This window comes from Oncorhynchus clarkii, chromosome 2 (genome assembly GCF_045791955.1).
Source record: "Oncorhynchus clarkii lewisi isolate Uvic-CL-2024 chromosome 2, UVic_Ocla_1.0, whole genome shotgun sequence".
NCBI lineage: Eukaryota > Metazoa > Chordata > Actinopteri > Salmoniformes > Salmonidae > Oncorhynchus > Oncorhynchus clarkii.
The window spans coordinates 58,175,834-58,199,474 of NC_092148.1; the positions used below are offsets into that span (position 1 = coordinate 58,175,834).

The 23,641-nt window shown below is 42.2% G+C and overlaps 1 protein-coding gene across 1 annotated transcript in view; it reads right to left on the minus strand.

Annotated features, from left to right (window-relative positions):
* Positions 1-23,641, minus strand: part of LOC139381714 (neurotrophic tyrosine kinase, receptor, type 3a) — a 253,132-nt gene that overhangs the window by 145,252 nt on the left and 84,239 nt on the right. The window contains exon 4 of the mRNA XM_071125444.1: positions 11,248-11,316. Coding sequence (XP_070981545.1) covers positions 11,248-11,316 — 69 coding nt within the window. The remainder of the gene's footprint in view (positions 1-11,247; positions 11,317-23,641) is intronic.

Consider the following 23,641-nt stretch of genomic DNA (forward strand, 5'->3'; position numbering starts at 1 on the left):
TTCTACTGTTCTAGTACTACTGTTCTACTGTTTTTATACTACTGTTCTAATGTTTTTATAGTGCTGTTCTACTGTTCTAGTACTACTGTTCTACTGTTTTTATACTACTGTTCTACTGTTTTTATACTACTGTTCTACTGTTTTTATACTACTGTTCTACTGGTTTTATACTACTGTTCTACTGTTTTTATACTACTGTTCTACTGTTCTACTGTTTTTATACTACTGTTCTACTGTTTTTATACTACTGTTCTAATGTTTTTATACTACTGTTCTACTGTTTTTATACTACTGTTCTACTGTTTTTATACTACTGTTCTACTGTTTTTATACTACTGTTCTACTGTTTTTATACTACTGCTCTGTTTTTATACTACTGTTCTACTGTTTTTATACTACTGTTCTAATGTTTTTATAGTGCTGTTCTACTGTTTTTATACTACTGTTCTACTGTTCTACTGTTTTTATACTACTGTTCTACTGTTTTTATACTACTGTTCTACTGTTTTTATACTACTGTTCTACTGTTCTACTGTTTTTATACTACTGTTCTACTGTTTTTATACTACTGTTCTACTGTTCTACTGTTTTTATACTACTGTTCTACTGTTTTTATACTACTGTTCTACTGTTTTTATACTACTGTTCTACTGTTCTAGTACTACTGTTCTACTGTTTTTATACTACTGTTCTAATGTTTTTATAGTGCTGTTCTACTGTTTTTATACTACTGCTCTAATGTTTTTATAGTTCTGTTCTACTGTGTTTATACTACTGTTCTACTGTTCTACTGTTTTTATACTACTGTTCTACTGTTTTTATACTACTGTTCTACTGTTTTTATACTACTGTTCTACTGTTCTAGTACTACTGTTCTACTGTTTTTATACTACTGTTCTAATGTTTTTATAGTGCTGTTCTACTGTTCTAGTACTACTGTTCTACTGTTTTTATACTACTGTTCTACTGTTTTTATACTACTGTTCTACTGGTTTTATACTACTGTTCTACTGTTTTTATACTACTGTTCTGTTTGTATACTACTGTTCTACTGTTTTTATACTACTGTTCTACTGTTCTACTGTTTTTATACTACTGTTCTAATGTTTTTATAGTGCTGTTCTACTGTTTTTATACTACTGTTCTACTGTTCTACTGTTTTTATACTGCTGTTCTACTGTTTTTATACTACTGTTCTACTGTTTTTATACTACTGTTCTACTTTTCTAGTACTACTGTTCTACTGTTTTTGTACTACTGTTCTAATGTTTTTATAGTGTTGTTCTACTGTTTTTATACTACTGTTCTACTGTTCTACTGTTTTTATACTACTGTTCTACTGTTTTTATACTACTGTTCTACTGTTTTTATACTACTGTTCTACTGTTTTTATACTACTGTTCTAATGTTTTTATTCATACGATAAAGATAGTCATCCCAAAATGTTTAGCACCGTCATCCTTTAGCACCGTCATCCTTTAGCACCTTTAGCACCGTCATCCTTTAGCACCGCCATCCTTTAGCACCGTCATCCTTTAGCATCGTCATCCTTTAGCACCGTCATCCTTTAGCACCGTCATCCTTTAGCACTGTCTCCCTTGCCAGTGCTACTCCTTATTACCTGCTCTCTCTCTCTATCTATCATGAGTACTCGTGTTTGCATGCGTGTGTGTGTGTACATGTGTGCACGCTTGTGTGTGTGTGTGTGTGTGTGTCTCAGCTCAGTAAAGCAGCTCATTTGCTAGGTTGGGCTTGGTGAGGGGAGGGAGCAGTGAGATTGGCAGGTATGCACCCAGCCAGCACCAAGACTCCTGATGAGGCTACCTCATTCACACAGCTCATTTACCATTCTGTGATTACACTTGCAGGACTGGGGAACAGGGAGCCACACACACACACACACACACACACACACACACACACACACACACACACACACACACACACACACACACACATTCCCTTTTCACCCTAGTAACCCTGTGTTGTTTTTTTCCTGTCAAGCACCAAAACAAGCTGACAGCAATTACCACAGAACACAAGCAGTAGCACAGAGTGGCATGGCTGCTGGTGGTTAAGACTCTCACACGGAGCTGCTGTTGCTGTTGTCTCACACTTTATTGCTTTGTGCGTTCAGTATCACTCTGTTTACTGTTGCTTTGTTTATTCCAAGCAGTTAGAGAGGAAACCATGCATACAGAAATAGTCAGTGAAACGACAAGGTTCAGCAGCGCTAGCCCCGAGGCTTCATGCATGTAACACAATGTGTCTGAGGCTCGCAACAACAACTCATTTAAAATGGCAAAACAATTCAGGCCAGTTTTGCCTTTGAAATTATTAAGCAATTGTATGCCTTCTGCGTCATGATTACTACACATTACTGCATCTTACATGAATTTGAATATCTCCCAGAACATGTATGTGCCAAATTTAAAATGTACAATGTACAAATAAAAGTTGATTTGATGTATCCTGCAACCCATGCCCTATCCTGAGGCCCCTTACTGACGTTTAAAAATCCAACAAAAAGTACTTGTCCTTATATCCAGTGAAAAATAGGGGTCTGATTGTGCAGTGCCTTAGTGCTTCAGTTGAAACGCCTCCACAACAGCAGCCATTTCAGACTGACGGGCATAACTCTGATGCACTCTGATCTGGAAAGAAAAGCCATCCCTCTGCCTGTCTAGTTTTAATCAACAGATGTGGTCCCTAGAGAGTGCATGGGACCATGATGACCAGCGTGCTAGCACATGCCATTAAAGTTGGAATCTGTAGCAGTGAAAATGCCATGTCCGTTTGCCATATTAAAACAACAGACATTACTTTTTTTTAAAAACACTGCTTTTTTTTCTCCATCTGACATCATTGCACATCATTGCAGAAAGTGCATTCTTGTAGCTGTGTGGGCTAATAGTGAAAATGTTTGGCTTGGGGTAAGTTGAGCCAATGGCAAGTTAAGCAAGGCCTTATCGCTGGGATATGAGGTAACAATAGGGCCTGGCCTATGTTAAAAGTGTTTTAAAAAGTACAAAGCATTTGTTAGGTGTTAAGCCTGTGTTAAAAGATGCTTCAAATATTAAAAGACAAAAAAAGGGACTGTGAATGTGTTTAACTGTTTTTGGGAAATAAAGATAGACATGGTTTAAAAAAAGTAGTATACTATTTAATTCAGTACAGACATTTGTTGGCCGCTTAACTTACCCTGTACCACGGCTCAATTTACCCCATACCCAGGATAAGCTGTGCTAAGAGACCACTTCTTTTTGGACAAACTGGGTTTTCACAACTATAATGTTTACATGAATTCTGATTATTTCCAGGGATACAGAACATCCTGAAATATATGTCATGTCTTTGTTAGAAATAATGCTATATTTCCCTTGACGGAGTGATGCTGAATGTAAAAAGTATCTCAGCTTTAAAGACAGACTCAACCTTCTTTCCCTTAATGTGGATCTCAGCTTTAAAGTCAGACGCAGGGTGCATCTGAAATTGCACCCTATACCCTATATTGTGCACTACTTTTGACCAGGACCCACTGGGTTCTGGTCAAAAGTATTGGACTATGAGGGAATAGGGTCCCATTTAGGACGCAGTCCAAGAAGCCTATCCGCATGCCTCAGCTCTGCTGTGTTTGCTATGTTTGTCATTGTGCCGACATTCCACAGAGGACTGGAGAGTAAATCATTTAAGAAAAAAATGGATAACCATTGAATTAAATTTTATTAGTCGTTTGTTAGGCTCTACACCACAGAAAATAAGAAATTAATCAATGTCTTTGTTCCCAATTGGTCAGAAGGAAATGGCACTAATTTCTAACCAGTTTCATCTTCTTTTCGTCAGATTCTTCTCTTTGCTCAAGCTGTGATGTCGGGCGCTTATCACTGAGCCTTTGTTGAACAGTTTTAGTAATTAGAGATTAAATACTACACTCTTGGAAAAAAAGGGGTTGAAAATGGTTCTTCGGCTGTCCCCTTTTAGATTCTAGATATAAACTTTTTTTGTAAGAGTGTATAAGCAGAATGAAAGGTTTTTTATTCTTCTAACAGGCTGTACTCTTCAGAAGACACACACAGTCCAAATATGGCTAGAAATAACAATGGTATCAAAAGGAACGGTCATTTAAGTTCACACAACAAAATTACCATCTGTAGAGTCTATACTTTATCTGTGTCTTCAAAACAACACTTATTTGTCTCTACTTCACTCAACCTTTTCCATGTTGTCAGTATACCCTCTCATCATACAGCTACACTAATGTTTGGGGTCACTTAGAAAATGTCCTTGTTTTTGAAAGAAAAGCACATTTTTGTCCATTAAAATAACATCAAATTGATCAGAAATACAGTGTAGACATTGTTAATGTTGTAAATGACTATTGTAGATGGAAACGGCAGATTTTTAATGGAATATCTTCATAGACGTACAGAGGCCCTTTATCAGCAACCATCACTCCTGTGTTCCAATGGCACGTTGTGTTAGCTAATCCAAGTTTATCATTTTAAAAGGCTAATTGATCATTGCAATTATGTTAGCACAGCTGAAAACTGTAGTTCTGTTTAAAGAAACAATAAAACTGGCCTTCTTTAAACTAGTTGAGAATCTGGAGAATAAGCATTTGTGGGTTGGATTACAGGCTCAAAATGGCCTGAAACTCATCAGTCTATTGTTGTTCTGAGTAATGAAGGTTATTCCATGCCAGAAATTGCCAAGAAACTGAAGATATTGTACAACGCTGTGTACTACTCCCTTCACAGAACAGCGCAAACTGTCTCTAACCAGAATAGAAAGAGGAGTGGGAGGCCCCGGTGCACAACTAAGCAAGAGGACAAGTACATTAGGGTGTCTAGTTTGAGAAACGCCTCACAAGTCCTCAACTGGCATCTTCATTAAATAGTACCAGCAAAACTCCAGTCTTAACGTCAACAGTGAAGAGGTGACTCCAGGATGCTGGCCTTCTAGGCAGAGTTCCTCTGTCCAGTGTGTGTATTATTTTGCCCATCTTAAAATGTTATTTTTATTGGCCAGTCTGAGATATGGCTTTTTGTTTGCAACTCTTCCTAGAAGGCCAGTATCCTAGAGTTGCCTCTTCACTGTTGACGTTGTTTTACGGGTACTATTTAATGAAGCTGCCAGTTGAGGACTTGTGCGGCATCCGTTTCTCAAACTAGAGTTTCAGTTTCAGACGATAGTTCTTTGTTTCTTGCAATTTTGAGCCTGTAATCGAACCAACAAATGCTGATGCTCCAGATACTCAACTAGTCTAAAGAAGGACAGTTTTATTGCTTCTTTAATCAGGACAACAGTTTTCAGCTGTGCTAACATAATGGCAAAAGGGTTTTCAAATGTATAATTAGCCTTTTAAAATTATGAACTTGGATTAGCTAACACAACGTGCCATTGGAACACAGGAGAGATGGTTGCTGATAATGGGCTTCTGTATGACTATGTAGATATTCCATTACAAATCAGCTGTACATTCTAACTCCTATCATCAGCTACTCTGCTGCCCATGATATTCTTACTCTGGCATTATTCAAGTATTCTATGTATTTGGTTGCTTTTAGTAGTGCTCCATGTACACCATCCTCCTCCTCCTTCTGCCTCTAAAGGACAGGCAACCATGAAAATAAGATAGGCCTCCTCAGAGGAGCTGCCCTGTTTCCATAGCTTAAAATACCACATTTATATCACAACCTTACAGCTGCTCTTCATTTGTTCCCCCTCCCTGGGCTGAGCTGAGCGATGATAAAGCCTAGCCTGCTCCCTGCTCTTTGCTCTGCGTCAGGCCCTGGCTGAGGCTCTCTGCTATTTAGGGAAAGCACTCACTCTGATTCCTGGACTGGAGAGGATGGAGGGGATGCAAGTGTAATAACTCTACGATGGCCATATATCAACGCTTGGCTTCAATTTGTGTATTCTACCGAAAGGGAGGACCTAACAGGTCCAAACAAGTACCAGATTCAGGCCATAAACACTGATTGCTCATACAGGTGTAGGATTTTAATGTGACCTATATTGTCACAGCAAAATAATCCTGCAGCTGCAGCAGCAGGATTTGAAAGTTTAGTCTATGATGTTGCTTAATTGGTGGTTAGGCTATTAGCTGGCCAAAATTAGGCTACATATAAAGTGCAATACTGTTAATGTAGCCGTGTGTTAGTGTGGGTTTTCAGTGAATTAATGTAAATCACAAAGCTCATCTGCATTTCTGGTGATGCAGGAGAATTCTCAACAACAAAAGAGCGTTCAAATTAAGATCCGACACCTGTACATTCGTGGACAAACAAGAAACTAAAGGACCACCTGGAAACACCTGGACTGTGGACCAGAGAATCACCCGGCCTGGACAGCTCCATTTAACACACTCATATGTCACATCCATTAAATCAACGGTTATGACACAGGGAATAAAGTATCGTGTTCAGGCCTCCCGGCTGGCGCAGTGGTTAAGGGCGCTGTACTGCAGCGCCAGCTGTGCCATCAGAGTTCCTGGGTTCGCACCCAGGCTCTGTCGTAACCGGCCGCGACCGGGAGGTCTGTGGGGCGACACACAATTGGCCTAGCGTCGCCCGGGTTAGGGAGGGCTTGGTCGGTAGGGGTGTCCTTGTCTCATTGCACACCAGCGACTTCTGTGGCGGGCTGGGCGCAGTGTGCGCTAACCAAGGTGGCCAGGTGCACGGTGTTTCCTCCGGCGCATTGGTACGGTTGGATGCGTGCTGTGTTAAGAAGCAGTGTGGGTTGTGTATCGGAGGACGCATGACTTTCAACCTTCGTCTCTCCCGAGCCCGTACGGGAGTTGTAGCGATGAGACAAGATAGTAGCTACTACAACAATTGGATACCACGAAATTGGGGGTAAAAAAAAGTAAATAAATAAATAAATAAATAAAAGTATCGTGTTCTTTGTCTGTTTCAATGATTTTCTCCAAGTTAATTGTTGTTTGGCTTTGAATGGAAGAAGGTGGGAATCCATTTGGAAACCATGAAGGTTGTGGTAAATGCACACTTAGGATATAACAGGCTCTATGAAAGGTTTTTCTGGGTGCACAAGTTGATCAAATAACAACTTGCAGACTTGTTTACGTGCATTTTGTTGCCAACCTTACTTTGCTACCTGACAATTTTACGGTTTTTACTTTTTAATTATCGTTTATATTTTCCCTCACTCAACTTTTTTTCATTCAACTTTTTCACTCTGGACGTTTTAACGACATGGTTCGTCAGGACTTCCACCAGCCGAAGCTAAGTAGTAACATTAACATGATGCCTTCTAATTGCAGTCGCTGTACTCATAATATACAGGAGAACGATAGCCTTACGGCGAGGATAGCTGTGCTGCAAGCCCCGCTTCAGACGCAATCGTTAGGTAAGGGTAATTTCAGTGTAGGAAAGGATGAAACAGCGTCTGTGCCACCAGTAAGTACAGATAGTAGTATAAATCCCCTCGCACGGTCCCCGCAGCCAAACAACTTTCTCATGGCGTCTGGAGGGAAATGCTGTAGGAATGCTCAACCGGTGTTGCTCATTCAGCCGACAGAAACTTTCAACCAGTTCTCCCCATTAAGCAGCGAGTCGGAGTCTGAGGCCGAGCCTTCTCTGGTCTCAATTCCTCCCGTTACGGCGTCTGAGACGCCGAAGGCTCCCACCATTAGCTCTGACAAATTGAAAACCCTAGTCATTGGCGACTCCATTACCCGCACTGTTTACCAGGGGGCAGGGCTACCGATGTTAAGGCTAATCTGAAGATGATGCTGGCTAAAGCTAAAACTGGCGAGTGTAGAGAGTATAGAGATATTGTTATCCACGTCGGCACCAACGATGTTAGGATGAAACAGTCAGAGGTCACCAAGTGCAATAGCTTCTGCGTGTAAATCAGCTAGAAAGACGTGTCGGCATCGAGTAATTGTCTCTGGCCCCCTCCCAGTTAGGGGGAGTGATGAGCTCTACAGCAGAGTCTCACAACTTAATCGCTGGTTGAAAATGTTTTCTGCCCCTCCCAAAATATAGAATTTCTAAATAATTGGCCCTCTTTCTGGGACTCACCCACAAACAGGACCAAGCCTGGCCTGTTGAGGAGTGACAGACTCCATCCTAGCTGGAGGGGTGCTCTCATCTTATCTACGAACATAGACAGGGCTCTAACTCCTCTAGCTCCACAATGAAATAGGGTGCAGGCCAGGCAGCAGGCTGTTAGCCAGCCTGCCAGCTTAGTGGAGTCTGCCACTAGCACAGTCAGTGTAGTCAGCTCAGCTATCCCCATTGAGACCGTGTCTGTGCCTCGACCTAGGTTGGGCAAAACTAAACATGGCTGTGTTCGCCTTAGCAATCTCACTAGAATAAAGACCTCCTCAATTCCTGTCATTATTGAAAGAGATCGTGATACCTCACATCTCAAAATCGGGCTAATTAATGTTAGATCCCTTAATTCAAAGGCAGTCAACGAACTAATCACTGATCATAATCTTGATGTGATTGGCCTGACTGAAACATGGCTTGAGCCTGATGAATTTACTGTGTTAAATGAGGCCTCACCTCCTGGTTACACTAGTGACCATATCACCCGTGCATCCCGCAAAGGCGGAGGTGTTGCTAACATTTACGATAGCGAATTTCAATTTACAAAAACAAAAAACGTTTTCATCTTTTGAGCTTCTAGTCATGAAATCTATGCAGCCTACCCAATCACTTTTTATAGCTACTGTTTACAGGCCTTCTGGGCCATATACAGCATTCCTCACTGAGTTCCCTGAATTCCTATTGGACCTTGTGGTCATAGCAGATAATATTCTAATTTTTGGTGACTTTAATATTCACATGGAAAATACGGACTCCTCTTTAAATCTGCGTATTCCTCCAAAGCTCAGTTGTCCTGAGTCTGCACAACTCTGCCAGGACCTAGGATCAAGGGAGACACTCAAGTGTTTTAGTACTATATCTCTTGACACAATGATGAAAATATTCATGGCCTCTAAACCTTCAAGCTGCATACTGGACCCTATTCCAACTAAACTACTGAAAGAGCTGCTTCCTGTACTTGGCCCTCCTATGTTGAACAAAATAAATGGCTCTCTATCTACCGGATGTGTACCAAACTCACTAAAAGTGGCAGTAAAAAAGCCTCTCTTGAAGAAACCAAACCTTGACCCAGAAAATATAAAAAACTATCGGCCTATATAGAATCTTCCATTCCTCTCTAAGATTTTAGAAAGAGCTGAAGACAAACAAACCGAAATTGGTCTACACGGACAATTTCTGGCCTGGTTTAGATCTTATCTCTCGGAAAGATATCAATTTGTCTCTGTGAATGGTTTGTCCTCTGACAAATCAACTGTAAATTTCAGTGTTCCTCAAGGTTCTGTCTTATGACCACTATTGTTTTCACTATATATTTTACCTCTTGGGGATGTCATTCGAAAACATAATGTTAACTTTCACTGCTCTGCGGATGACACACAGCTATACATTTCAATTAAACATGGTGAAGCCCCAAAATTGCCCTTGCTAGAAGCCTGTGTGTCAGACATAAGGAAGTGGATGGCTGCAAACTTTCTACTTTCAAACTCAGATGCTTGTTCTAGGTCCCAAGAAACAAAGAGATCTTCTGTTGAATCTGACAATTAATCTTGATGGTTGTACAGTCATCTCAAATAAAACTGTGAAGGACATCGGCGTTACTCTGGACCCTGATCTCTCTTTTGACGAACATATCAAGACCATTTCAAGGACAGCTTTTTTCCATATACTTAACATTGCAAATATCAGAAACTTTCTGTCCAAAAATGATGCTTTTGTTACTTCTAGGTTAGACTACTACAATGCTCTACTTTCCGGCTACCCGGATAAAGCACTAAATAAACTTCAGTTAGTGCTAAATTCGGCTGCTAGAATCCTGACTGGAACCAAAAATGTGATCATATTACTCCAGTACTAGCCTCCCTACACTGGCCTCCTGTTAAGGCAAGGGCTGATTTCCAGGTTTTACTGCTAACCTACAAAGCATCACATGTGCTTGTTCCTACCTATCTCTCTGATTTGGTCCTGCCGTACATACCTACACTTACTCTACAGTCACAAGATGCAGGCCTCCTAATTGTCCCTGGAATTTCTAAGCAAACAGCTGGAGGTAGGGCTTTCTCCTATAGAGCTCAATTTTTATGGAATGGTCTGCCTACCCATGTGAGAGACGCAGACTCGGTCTCAACCTTTAAGTCTTTACTGCAGACTCATCTCTTCAGTAGGTCATAAGAGTGTAGTATGGCCCAGGAGTGTGAAGGTAGTTCTTGAGCATTCTACATCTCTATCAGTTATATTGTATATGTTACCAACTGCAGATACCGTGTGTGTGTGTGTGCATATTGATGCATTAGTACCAAAAATGAGACATCTCCTGATTCTCTTTGCCAGGGATAGAAAAGACGGAAAGGCTCTGGAGCAACGAACTGCCCTTGCTGTCTCTGCCTGGCCGGTTTCCCTCTCTCCACTGCGATTCTCTGCCTCTTACCCTATTACAGGGGCTGAGTCACTGGCTTACTGGTGCTCTTCTATGCCGTCCGTAGGAGGGGTGCGTCACTTGAGTGGGTTGAGTCGCTGACGTGGTCTTCCTGGTGGTCTTCCCCCCTCTTGGGTTGTGCCGTGGCGGAGATCTTTGTGGGCTATACTCGGCCTTGTCTCAGGATGGTAAGTTGGTGGTTGAAGATATCCCTCTAGTGGTGTGGGGGCTGTGCTTTGGCAAAGTGGGTGGAGTTGTATGCTTCCTGTTTGGCCCTGTCCGGGGGTGTCCTCGGATGGGGCCACAGTGTCTCCTGACCCCTCCTGTCTCAGCCTCCAGTATTTATGCTGATACTCTTAATCATTGGCTATGAAAAGCCAACTGACATTTACTCCTGACATTTACTCCTGAGGTGCTGACTTGTTGCACCCTCGACAACTACTGTGATTATTATTATTTGACCATGTTGGTCATTTATGAACATTTGAACATCTTGGCCATGTTCTGTTATAATCTCTACCCGGCACAGCCAGAAGAGGACTGGCCACCCCTCTCTAGGCTTCTTGCTAGGTCTTGGCCTTTCTAGGGAGTTTTTCCTAGCCACCGTGCTTCTACATCTGCATTGCTTGCTGTTTGGGGTTTTAGGCTGGGTTTCTGTACAGCACTTTGTTATATCAGCTGATGGAAGAAGGGCTATATAAATACATTTGATTTGATTTTGATTTTGATTTGGTAAAAAAATGTACAAAAACTTACAGCTCGAAGAGTTGAAGATTCTGGAAGAGTTGCCATGATAATGTGGTCAGAGGATTCTTCGATAAGTTTCTGTAGAAGAGAGGGAGATAGAGAAAACACAGAGAGAGGGATAAATGTATTAGTGCTGGACTATGTGGCCGAGGCGGGTGAAGAAAACAGCAGCAGAGAAAACACAAAGCACAAACCAAAAGAAACACGAAAAATCCTGAGAGAATAAGTGGTGCCGGAGGGAACGGAGCAGCCTTGACAATCCAATAAAGACAGACTTGGTCATTTTCAAGACAACAAATTAAATAGAGACAGCGAGGGCCTGAGGCCTTCAAATCCAATACAAAGGAGGTGAGATAAGGCATGTAACCACCAGAGCACCTCTCTAAGGTGTTAAACCCTGAAATGGAGGCATTCTTGTAGAGCGAGAGTGAGTGGTCCACCAAAGGATCTGTATGTATTCTGGAGAGCTGATAACATATTTATATTTACATTTTTGTCATTTAACAGACACTCTTATCCAGAGCGACTTCCAATACGAAAAGGCATGCGCTTCCAGGAGTGAAAAATGGTAGGCTACAGTATGAAGTACGAGGTTGTGCTCAAGATCAACGCAATGATGTGAAAATATTGCACCATCAAACTAACACAGTGAAATGCTCACTAGGGACCAGCTACCCAAGCCCTCTCCAACCCAGACCCATCTCTGTGAAGAGACGGTGAGCACCAGGGGGGTTGAATCACTAATAGTAGAGCCAGGCGAACAGCCACTCATTATCAATATTCATTGAATACTTCAGATCACTTAATACCCTAACACTGCCCTGGTTAGATCCTAGCAGGCCTGCTTGACAGATAATCAATGCATTCCACTGCAGTCTTACCACTCATCTGGCCCTGGGGAGCTGGGGACTGCTGATTCTCTGGCTGCCTGTCCCTGACCTGTTCCCTCTGCTGCCTTGCTCTGCAGCACCACGGACAGGGAAAGAGTACACTACACACACCTCTCAGTAGCCTCTCTATACAGAACCACAGACAGCACAAGACCAGATCAATGGGCAGCATCTATGGGCAGCATAATTACACATATCTCTTAGTGCTGTCAATAGTCCACATTGCTGTACAATATTCACTGCATACTCGTTACCTGCTCCTCTCTACTACAGGACCATGGACAGCGCCAGTATTCAAACACAGCCCTTTGCCTGTTCTTACTTCAGCACCATGGATAGAGAAATACAGTAGGATGGGCAGTTCAGGCTATTTTCTCAAATATAAAGATCAAATCACTCTACTGTACAGTAAATCCTTCCCTATCTCAGACCTGGCGGTAGGTAGCATAGACTCAGTATCCCGCATTACGGGTAAGAAGCCGGCCTCAGTTGGTCAGGCACAGGAGGCTCTTCAGCAGCCACTGTGACTAATTCAGCTTGAGGATTTTGGAGAGTCAAATTGCCCAGCTGAGGGCTGGTTGCCTGTCCCCCACATTACAGTCCAATTCCTATCACACATCCTCTTCTCCCTGCAGTGTGCACTCATTCACTCCCTTTCAAGGATTTCAAATCGTTGGGTCGGGGTAGACGAAGTCTGTAATTGTTTTTTTTTTACCTCAATCATTGAGAGGGAAAGGGGAGGAAAGCTTACTGTTCATACCATTCTTTATCATTACTATACATGTTATGGCGTAGTTGAATCATGGGTAGTCTATGTTGTTTACATGTTTAAGGTTCAAAGGAAAAGGTCTGTCCAGGTTGATTGCATCAAATGAAACAACAAAATTGTTCCGATGCTTAATGTGCTTCCTCGGCAAGTACTTCATTTGGTGGTTGGGTGCATTGGGATCCCATAGGCCAGTGGTTCCCAACCTTTTTTTGGGTACTGTACCAGCAACTGAATTTTGCTCTGCCCGGAGTCCCCCTGAAGTACCCCCTCATGTGCATTTTACCAGCAGGCCTGTGGTCTAATATGTCTTCTCTGACTAGGTATCCCCCTGTCCTAGTACCCCTGGTTGGGAACTACTGCCCTAGACTAACCCTACTAAACACTGATGCGCAGCTGCACATGCCTGTTTCCGTGGCAACGAAAAAGCCAAAGAGGCGCTTGCCACCGCTCATGATTGTACCTAGCATTTTCTGTGACACAGAGAGAACAGAACCCTACACAGAGGGAACAGAACCCTACACAGAGGGAACAGAACCCCACACAGAGGGAACAGAACCCCACACAGAGGGAACAGAACCCCACACAGAGGGAACAGAACCCCACACAGAGCTGTATGTCTTTTTTAGAGGACCTGCGACCACCATAACAGAGACAGAGCGTGTGACCCGGCATTACAGCAGCCGTGTCGAGCCAGGTCTCCAGAGACAATGGTAACGAATCCCCTAGCTAGCTGAAGGATTAGGAGCCAGGAGGACTGCACCACCAAGACGCCAGGAGGACTCAGGATGCTACTAGCATCTTCCATAACACTCTATGTGCACCCCTGGCCTCTGGCATTCTAATCACCTCATTAAATTGATAATGAGATTATTAAAGCTGCATCCATTGGGACTAGCAGGGGCTGTATGGTTTAATTCTACATGTTATTATTCTTGGCACACAAAGGAGTTCATCTGGACACTGTGTATTAAGAGCCCAGTCCTAGGAAAATAACATGTCGCCAGAGCCAGAGCTAACTGAGCCGGCAAAAAGACTGTCTGTCTGTCCATCTGTCTATCAAGCCTGTCCCCCTGAGGATGGGGACACGCTAATGAGAAATGGGAACTCTACACAAAGACTGCCCTCAGAAGGACAAATATAGACACTGGAATTAGATACAAGTGTACTGTAGGAGGAAAAAGCTAGTGTTTCTAAGAAAGTATGCCCATGAAGATGGCCTGTTGACAAAGGATTTTTTTCTGGCTGCTAGACAACAGAGTATTAGTTGTGATTAGTAATGGTTTCTGCAGTTGTTGACCTGCCCTTTGCAGCATCAAAAGATGATGCTCCCCAGTCTAACAGTCACCTTCCATCTGTGTAACAGTGATAAAGAGATAATGGCATCACATGGGAATGGAAATATGATGTGAGCTGCAGCTTTTCAGAGGAAAAAAAACAAATAAATTCACACCATTAGTCTAAAAATGGAACACAATAACGGAATTTTGTAGGAAACCTCTCTTGGCTCACAAATAATCCCTTTCAGATTGTCACACAGACAGAATCAATTACTGGAATGGTTTAGGGAGAGCTTCATACTGGAGCAGGGGAAGAGCAGGAGGCCTCTGGAAGAACTCGTGTTGTTTCGACACAGTATTTTCTGCATACAGGGGCGGCCCCAGGCATAAGCGAAATACATTTAAAAAATATATATTATTATTATTTATTTTTTATTTAACCTTTATTTAACTAGGCAAGTCAGTTAAGAACAAATTCCTATTCACAATGACGGCCTACCCCGGCCAAACCAGGACAACGCTGGGCCAATTGTGCGCCGCCCTATGGGACTCCCAATCACGGCCGGATGTGATACAGCCTGGGTTCAAACCAGGGACTGTAGTGACGCCTCTTGCACTGAGATGCAGTGCCTTAAACTGCTGCGCCACTCGGGAGGCCGTATGCACTTTTTTTTAGGACCTCAGTCAGGTATAGTAGAAAACACAAGTTCCAATTCTGACATTTGGTTGTGCATCAGCAGTTTTTATTTTCTTGTCATTCACTCAATAAGCTGTATCAGCTAACAACTGTATTATTGGTAAGTTAGTCTAACCAGCTATCTAAACTTGTAGTAATCATGGCCGAATACCCACTGAGCATGCAAGGCACATGCCCAGGGGCCCTGACTTCCAGGGGGCCCCCATTGGTTTTGTTAGTCACTCTCACTCAGATATCATATTAACATGGCATAAGTCATGACAAAATGTGTAGAATTGCTGGAAATTATCTGTTAAACTGCACATTTGTTCTTTCTGTTCAATGGCAAAATTAATAGAATTGTATGAAATGTGTTGTAAAATTGCAAAATGTTCTCTCCTCCCCATGGCAAAATGTGGTGAATTGCAAAGAACCTTCCTTGAAACTGCAACATTTTCTATACGCCCTATGGCAAAATGTGTAGAATTGAAGGAAATTAACTTTTTTTAAAGTTCTCTCCACCATTAAGAGGTGAGACACTAAAAGGTGGGGGGGCCTCCAACCAAACCTCGCTTAGGGCCCCCAAAAGGCTAGAACCAACCCTGAATGCATCGGTGCACTATATGTTGGCATGAATATGCATGGGTGTGTAATCATGCATAGATGCGTGCAATGAACATATGAGCATGTGTGTATATTCTGTGCAAGGCATTCAGACTGTCACTCTACGTGTGTCATTGTGGGTAAACGGTCGTATCTGTAGCGTATCTGTACAATTATGATGTAGCCATGAGCCTGAATGTGTTCTGTGTTAGACGGAGAGTGCTGTGTGAGTGGTGTTGGAGGGTTGGAAGGGTGAAGGAGCCTGTCGATGTGGATTACGAACCCTATTAACATAAAGAGGGAAGAATTATTAAGTCCTTATGAAGGCTTCATTACCTCATAACCAGGCATTGCACCCAAAGCACATGGGAACTTTTTTTCTTCACGCTTTCCTCTGTTCCTCAGCCAGTGTATTGTGTTAGGCTCATTGAATCAGAGAATTGATCATGAGAGAGAGATCAAGGAGAGAGCAGTCAAAGCCCCAATGCAATTATCACTCTGAACAACATTAAGGTCGGGGGCAGATGCTTCCGCTGTAACACCTTCCCAAGGTGACTTGCAGGCCTGGGGGTGGGCTTTCCCTCGGTGGGTGAGAGGGGTAGGGGAGATGGATGAAGGCAACAACACCTCTCCCATTGTTAAGACTTGCCTCCCCGTCACTAGGCCTGCCTCCCTACACCACTAGACCACCACCCGTCTGCATGCAAGAACGGAAGTGTCCTTTTCAAAGGTCATTCTTCGTTACAGTCATGAGAAATGTCAGCTAAAATTGGATTTGGGAAGAGAAGGCAATAACAAATAAATATATAAATCAAATCAGACATCAAATGTGACGCCTTGCCCCAAACACACAGGAGTAGACATGTTGTTATTAAAAGTTAGAAAGACTAACAGGTGGAAATGAATCATGGAAGAAGGTCACAGGCTAAGCAGACAGAGCCTTCCTCTTCAGAGTCAATACGATCCTTCTGACATTTGATAATGCTCTTCACACGCCTCATAGACATCAGCAGGGTTATTTATAGCAGAGGTATAAATTTGCTTGTCAATTAACACAGTTCAGAGCTGATTATAATTTCCCCTGCAGAGCTGCTGTATACTATGCATATCTTAAGGTGGGTAAATTTACATTGAGTGAGGGTGGAAAAGGTTAAAAGGTTATTCTTCTGATCCGTTTCCTACATGTATATCATGTACAGTATATCACAACAGCGCAGCTGCATTTAATAAGGTATGCTATTCATGATATTCACAGACATTTGCATATGTGTGTCATGGGACACCACAAAATGTTGATGAGTGGGTCCTCCTGATTGGCTCCAGCAGGGGGTTAGGGGACTCTGGGGCTACAGCCCCTCATCTATAATGCAGGTGAAGAAGTCAACGGGAGAACTAGGGCCCATTGTTAATAGCATGGCAATTATACATAGCCTGCAGTTAAATACTGCATACAGTAGGACTGATTTTTCCATGTTTTATCTCCCAGTAGTCTCAAGCCAAAGGCAGTCCTTTAGATCTGCAGATGGGATATATTACTGTTTGTCACACAAAGGTGTGAGACCTTAGCAGGTTAGCATGGGGCAATGTGGCCATAACTGACATGAACTGACTTGGGCCGGATGACACCTTTAAGGAGATGCGTCTTATCAGTATTACGGCACCTGTGGATGACAAACAGCTAGGCCTATGTGTTATAGTGGAAGCAATGAAACAATTTACACAGAACATGATAAGGCAGCTTTAAAATGCGTAGATACTACCGAAAACAACCACATTACTCAAATGAAATGGTCATAAATAATTTTGCATTCTAACATATTTGGAGGTATATAAAGTGTAATTGAAGTAAGACAGGGTGTCCCAAACTCGGTCCTGCCTCCCCAATGTGTTATTTGAGTCAGCTGTGTTGCTAGGGCGAGTTTAGGAAACCGAGTTGGGGAAACCCTGGTATAGGAGACCAGATTAGGTCTACCTGTGAAAACACCTCACAGATGGAAGATAACACCCCTGAGCCTCGTGTTATGATGGGTTTATCTTTTAACAATATTGCCAGGTGCCAGAAACTCCTGCAAAATCAACTGAAAAAGTTGCTCAATATTTATTGAAATGACAGAAGGGAATGTATCTGACAAAAGTGAAAAGGAGATTGGTTTTACACACAAGACACTCTCACTCAATTCAAAGCTTCCCTGACAGAATAGATATATTTTTTTATAACAAGAACACCAATCTCTTGAATCCCTGTACACACCCATTTATAATATCTCACCCGCATAATCAGGATAACCACAGGGGGTTGCCTATTACTGTTTCCTGCACCCAGACATCAATTCCTCTCTGCCACCCATACCATGGAAAGACAAAATTAATGTGACTGAAAGAAATCTCTTTCAAATTCATGTCGGTTTGCTTCAAAAGCTTCCGAAAAGTCCCCATGTATGACACGAATGTACACAAAAGCTTCAATTAAATACGGTCTTTATGTCTCAAAGAAATATTGTTTTCATCAAACACATACACACTATATACAAGCCTGGGTATATCATTCCAACTCAAATAGAATGGGGGGTGAAAGCATACATATAGCCATATAAGGCGAGATGCCAATGTTTATTTGGAAGCCGTAACGCAAGGTCACATTTCTCAGGGCGTATTTCAACCCAGTCACTCAGGTGAGCTATTCAAATGCCTGATCTCTGCAATGTGTCGCTCCATTTACTTTGTTGATATTGCTTTATGCGTATGGATATGCCTGTCTGCCTCAAACATCTATCAGTAACTCTTGGATTCTCAACTGTCCTAGATACTGAGGTTACGCTTTAAATGTAAATTCAGCTATTGCCTCTCCAACTGCTGCACTGTTCACCCCAGAAAATATACAACTAAACTGAGAAAGTGTAACATTGGGGATGGTTTCGGGGAACTAAGACCAGAATTTAAAGATACTGCGTCTCAGTATCTACATTTTCATATATTATACAATCAATGGGGTGCTTTTGTGTTGTTGTTTTCAAAGATGATGTTTTTGTTGCGTTATCCTATCAAGGCAACAGATAATTTCCCAAAACATTATCACAGCTACAACTGAACCATCCAAATGTGATAAGATCAGAGATAACAAGATAGTGATTTTTCCTGAGGTATCATTAATGCATTAGGTGCTTTCTGCACTGCAGTTCTTATTTCTTCACTCTTTAATGACCTCTTTAGCTCTTAATGGAATGGTTTTTGTTCCTTTCCCTTAAATTCTAATAGTTCTGGGTTTTCTGAATCCTTTCTGTGACTTATGACAAAGTATTAGATTGAGACACACAATTGTGTAGGGGAGAATTTAGCTTCTTTTTTTTCCAGCATCACTCCATCAAGAGAAATATAGTATTCTTCCTAACAAAGATATCTAGATATATTTCAGGACGTTGTGTATCCCTGGAAATAATCAAAATTCAAAAAGTGTTATCTTCGCACAACTTACGTCGGGGGGGGGGTAAGTTGTGTCACGGGACAGGGTAAGTGAAGCCGCCTTAAATGTCTGTACTGAATGAAATATTACCACTAACCTTTTAAAACCATGTCTATCTTTATTTTCCAAACACAATTCAACACAATCACAATAACTTTTTGGTCTTTGAATCATTTGAAGCATCTTTTAACACAGGCTTCATACCTAACAAAAACATTGTACTTGTTTTATTATACTTTTAACACAGCTTAACACCTTATAAACACTTTGTACTTTTTAAAACACTTTAACACTGTTGTTACCTCATATATAAGTGATAATGCCTTGCATTATGTCTGGGAAGAAAACACATCCATTTGCTTAACTTTCCATTGGCTCAACCATAGGCTCAATTTACCTCAAGGCAAACATTTTTACTATATTAGCCCACACGGATGTACTTTCATGCTAGGTTTAGGACCTCATATTGAAGCTTATAGAGACCCCAACTGATGTATAGAACAATCTTAAAATGATCTACTTTGGTTTAGATACAAGCTTTGGTTTAGATACAAACCTTGAACACAATAAATTAATTTGACTTGGTGAAAATACATTTTTGGGGGATCTAACTTGCTTACCACTATTTCCATATGGTTTATTCCTTCACAGACTCCATGAAATGAAGGCCTATTCCTAAATATATGGTCACATGATTCATGTTGTGTATGGTTTCCTAGAAACAAGGGTGGCTCAATTTACTCTGTGGCTCAACTTACCCCATTCTCCCCTATTGATCATAGCTACTCTATCCAGATTGGATAGAATAAGGTATGAAGGCTGTTTTGATGCCTTAGCAGTAATAAAGGAATCACTATTGAAACACATACAAACATTTAGGCCCTAAGTCTAGGAGGTGTATACATGTAGCTGTTTTTGTCTCAGAGATAATGATCTTCAACACTCCTCCTACACACCATGCTGATAAAAACACACGTGTGTTCCCCTTATTGACTGGCTGTCCCATAAACATCCTTTGTAAAGGGCATAATCTATGTAGCATTGGGTCTAGTTTAAATGTGTAGGGCAGTCAGGGCTGCCTGAAGAGAAGTTGTCAACATCCTTTACTAGAGTCTGGGAGCCAAAGAGACAACGTCAGGCGGTGTCCATCATCCTGACTGTTTCATTATTTACTGGCCAGTGTCCTGATAGTGGAGTTCCCAGAGGGCCAATGCTGTGCTATTATATGGGGCAGCCCTGTCCTGTTCCAACCCTCCCCAGAGAGACACACAGCGTTGTGATCTCAGGACACTCCGGGCCTCACACAGATGAATAATCCAGTGTCTTTGAAGAAGGACCACCAAAAAAGAAAACAATGTATCCTTTGCCACCCCCCTCCCTCCCTCCCTGTCTACCCCAGTACCTCCCCCATGTTTCCCAGCATGCAGTGTGATTATGTGAAGGTGCCTGTCTCCCATCGCCGGTGCTCTTCCTGTCTTCTTGAAAGACCGTGAACCAGCGGACCCCAAGACGTGGGAAAAGAGAAAAGCTGCCTTGCCTTTGCTTAGTGGGGAAGTATTAATCAGACCAAATATGTATTAGCTTCCCCTGCGCTCTCTTTTGATTAGTCATTGTGACGTGGCTGGGAGGCACAACAATGGAGCTGTTTGTCCAGCGCCGGGCTCAGAGAGCGCCCCTGGTCTGCACACTAATTGTCTCATTAATGATCACGAAGCTGCTTTTGCCTCACATTTATTATTCTACTTTACCAGGAAAGGGGACACAGAAAACCCATTGCAGCTTTCGCATCACTATGGTCATGTGAATGTTAATGGGCTGTAATGTTAGCCCCGGTGTCTCGTGACACATAAATAAAGAGGCCGTGTAGATGGTGACTCAATTAATAGGTGGGCTAGTTAAGTTACATTTATACAGAGCTGCTTTCATGTTGCTTTTTTGTTGCTTTGAACTCCGAAATGAGCGTGCCTGGTAGTGCTATTGTGTTTCAAAACAGGGAGACAGGCAAGTCAAAGAGAGAAATGACCTGGCAAGATCCATTCATTGCAGAGTAGGAAAGATTTTCAGTCAGTCACCAACACACTCACACACACTGTTCTGAACCGAATTGAAAAACACAGAGTGAGAATGAATAGGTAAGTAGGTCATCCACAGGGTTTGTGTGAGAAAGCTAGGCATTACCAGAATTGGAAAGAGCAGATGAAATTGACAATAAGCACTTGGCATCCCGCCACCACCGCCACCTCACTGTCACTCCACACCCTCTCTGCACCCCACATCTATCCACCCTGGAAAAGCCAGCCAGCCAGTAACTGCTTCTGATAACAAGAAACCCAAGGTAAAACCCACTCCCCCATGCCCAGCCAACTCCACACTAGGCTACTATCCATGCGAATGGCGTGTACTGTGTACTGTTCATGTTTGCAATATGAACACAACGGTTGAGAAAGTCTTCCCCTTTCCTTGTCATGCTGCTGTATTACAGGGTCTCTGAGATGTCTGAGCTCCTTGTTTAATTAAAGCACATTCACAGCTTGGGTGCAATTGTCTAATATTTCTCCAAACAATGAATTTCCTGCTCTGCCAACTGAGGAGACAATGACAATTTGACTGCAGGAAGATTGTCTTTCGCTGCTTCCGCCTCCAAGAGAAACCGTGGCACCTCAGCTCAGCTGTCACAGCCCTGAGAAACAAATGGAAGAATTCCATCATTTCTCTATAATTTCTTCGCCACAGCTCAGCTACCTATGCAATCAAGACTTGAACGCCACTACATAAGAGCTTCAGCAAAAATATAGTGCATGGTTGCAGCCATGAACAACAAACGTCCTCTATGAAGACCAACTATCTGATTCTGGAGTCATGGACATACTACAATGGTGACCTTTTCCCTGACACAGTCGAAAACACATACAGAGTTGCACAGGAAGAGGTTCAAGAGTCCTGCGTACACGCGCCCCTTGAGTCCTGCTGTTTAATGTGGCCTCAGTTGTCTTCCTTTTTTTCGCATGTCTCCTTGTTTCCATGGCATAGGCGTCAGCAATTATTGCGCTGGGTAATGAGACGCGTTTAATTAGGCCATAATGAAATGACTGAGGAGGGCGATGAGTCAGCGCCATGCATGCAGAACAAAACACACACACACACACAGACTACACACTTGCGCACACACTCTCTTACAAACACATGCACGCACACGCAGGCACACGCATACATACTCACACACATACACTTCACACTCATCAGTTGGCTGACAGCAGAGGCATCACCATGCTGCAGGAGAACAACAAAAGCAGGATTCGTCAGAACTGCTACATGCCTGTCTGTCACACGTAGCCTAGCGGTTATGAGCGTTGAGCCAGAAACCAAAAGGTTGCTGGTTTGAATCCCAGAGCTGACTAGGAGGGAAAGGATCTGTCGATGTGCCCTTGAAAGTCACACTGGATAATAGTGTCTGCTAAATGACAATTTCTTTAAAAAATAATAATAATATGATGCTGCAAACAGCAGTCCAGTATTAAGCATCTACATGTAATAAAGAAAACACCAAGATAAAGTGTCTTAATAGGATGTTGGGCCACCATGAACCAGAGCAGCTTCAATGAACCTTTAAATAGATTCTACTAGTTTCCACGAGAAATTCACATCACTGTTGATGGCGCTAGAAAACGCTATCTCAGGCACTGCTCAAGATTCTCCCATAAGTGTTCAATTGGGTTTAGATCTGGTGACTGAGTTGTCCATGGCATATGGTTTTCATAATTTTCATGATCATCAAACCATTCAGCGACCACTCGTGCCCTGTGGATTAGGGCATTGTCATCCTATGGGAGCAAAGCCATGGTAGCCAAAATAATGGCCTACCCAGCGTTTTTAAACATGGCCCTAATCACAATGGGATGTTAATTGCTTAATTAACTCAGGAACCACACCTGTGTGGAATCATCTGTGTGGAAGCATCTACTTTTAATATACTTTTTATTCCTCATTTACACAAGTATTTTAAAATTATTTTGGCAGTTATCTGTATCTACTCCTCACTCTGTTACCCAACAACAATATGCTGGTTTAGGACACTGTGTAGGTAAATAATTAGAGCTGGTATTTGTAAAATGACAGTGGTTTAACGTAAGTAGAATCCATAATCTGAAGGTTATTTTTAAAGGGCACTTCCTGATTTGGCCTCTTTTTGAAGATTGCTCATTAACTTCTTATGGCTTGGGGGCAGTATTGAGTAGCTTGGATGAATAAGGTGCCCAGAGTAAACTGCCTGCTACTCAGGCCCAGAAGCTTTGGATTTGGATAGAAAACACTCTGAAGTTTCTAAAACTGTTTGAATGATGTCTGTGAGTATAACAGAACTCATATGGCAGGCAAAAACCTGAGAAAAAAAATCAAACCAGGAAGTGGGAAATCTGAGGTTTGTAGTTTTTCAACTCTTTGCCTATTCAAGATACAGTGTACATTTGGTCCAATTGCACTTCCTAAGGCTTCCACTAGATGTCAACAGTCTTTAGAACCTTGTTTCAGGCTTCTACTGTGAAGGAGGAGAGAATAAGAGCTGATTGAGTAAAAGGTCTGCCAGGTGGCCATGAGCTGATCACGTGCGCTCCCGTGAGAGGTAGCTGCATTCCATTGCATTTCTAAAGACAAAGGAATTCTCCGGTTGAAACATTATTGAAGATGTATGTTAAAAACATCCTAAAGATGGATTCTATACATCGTTTGACA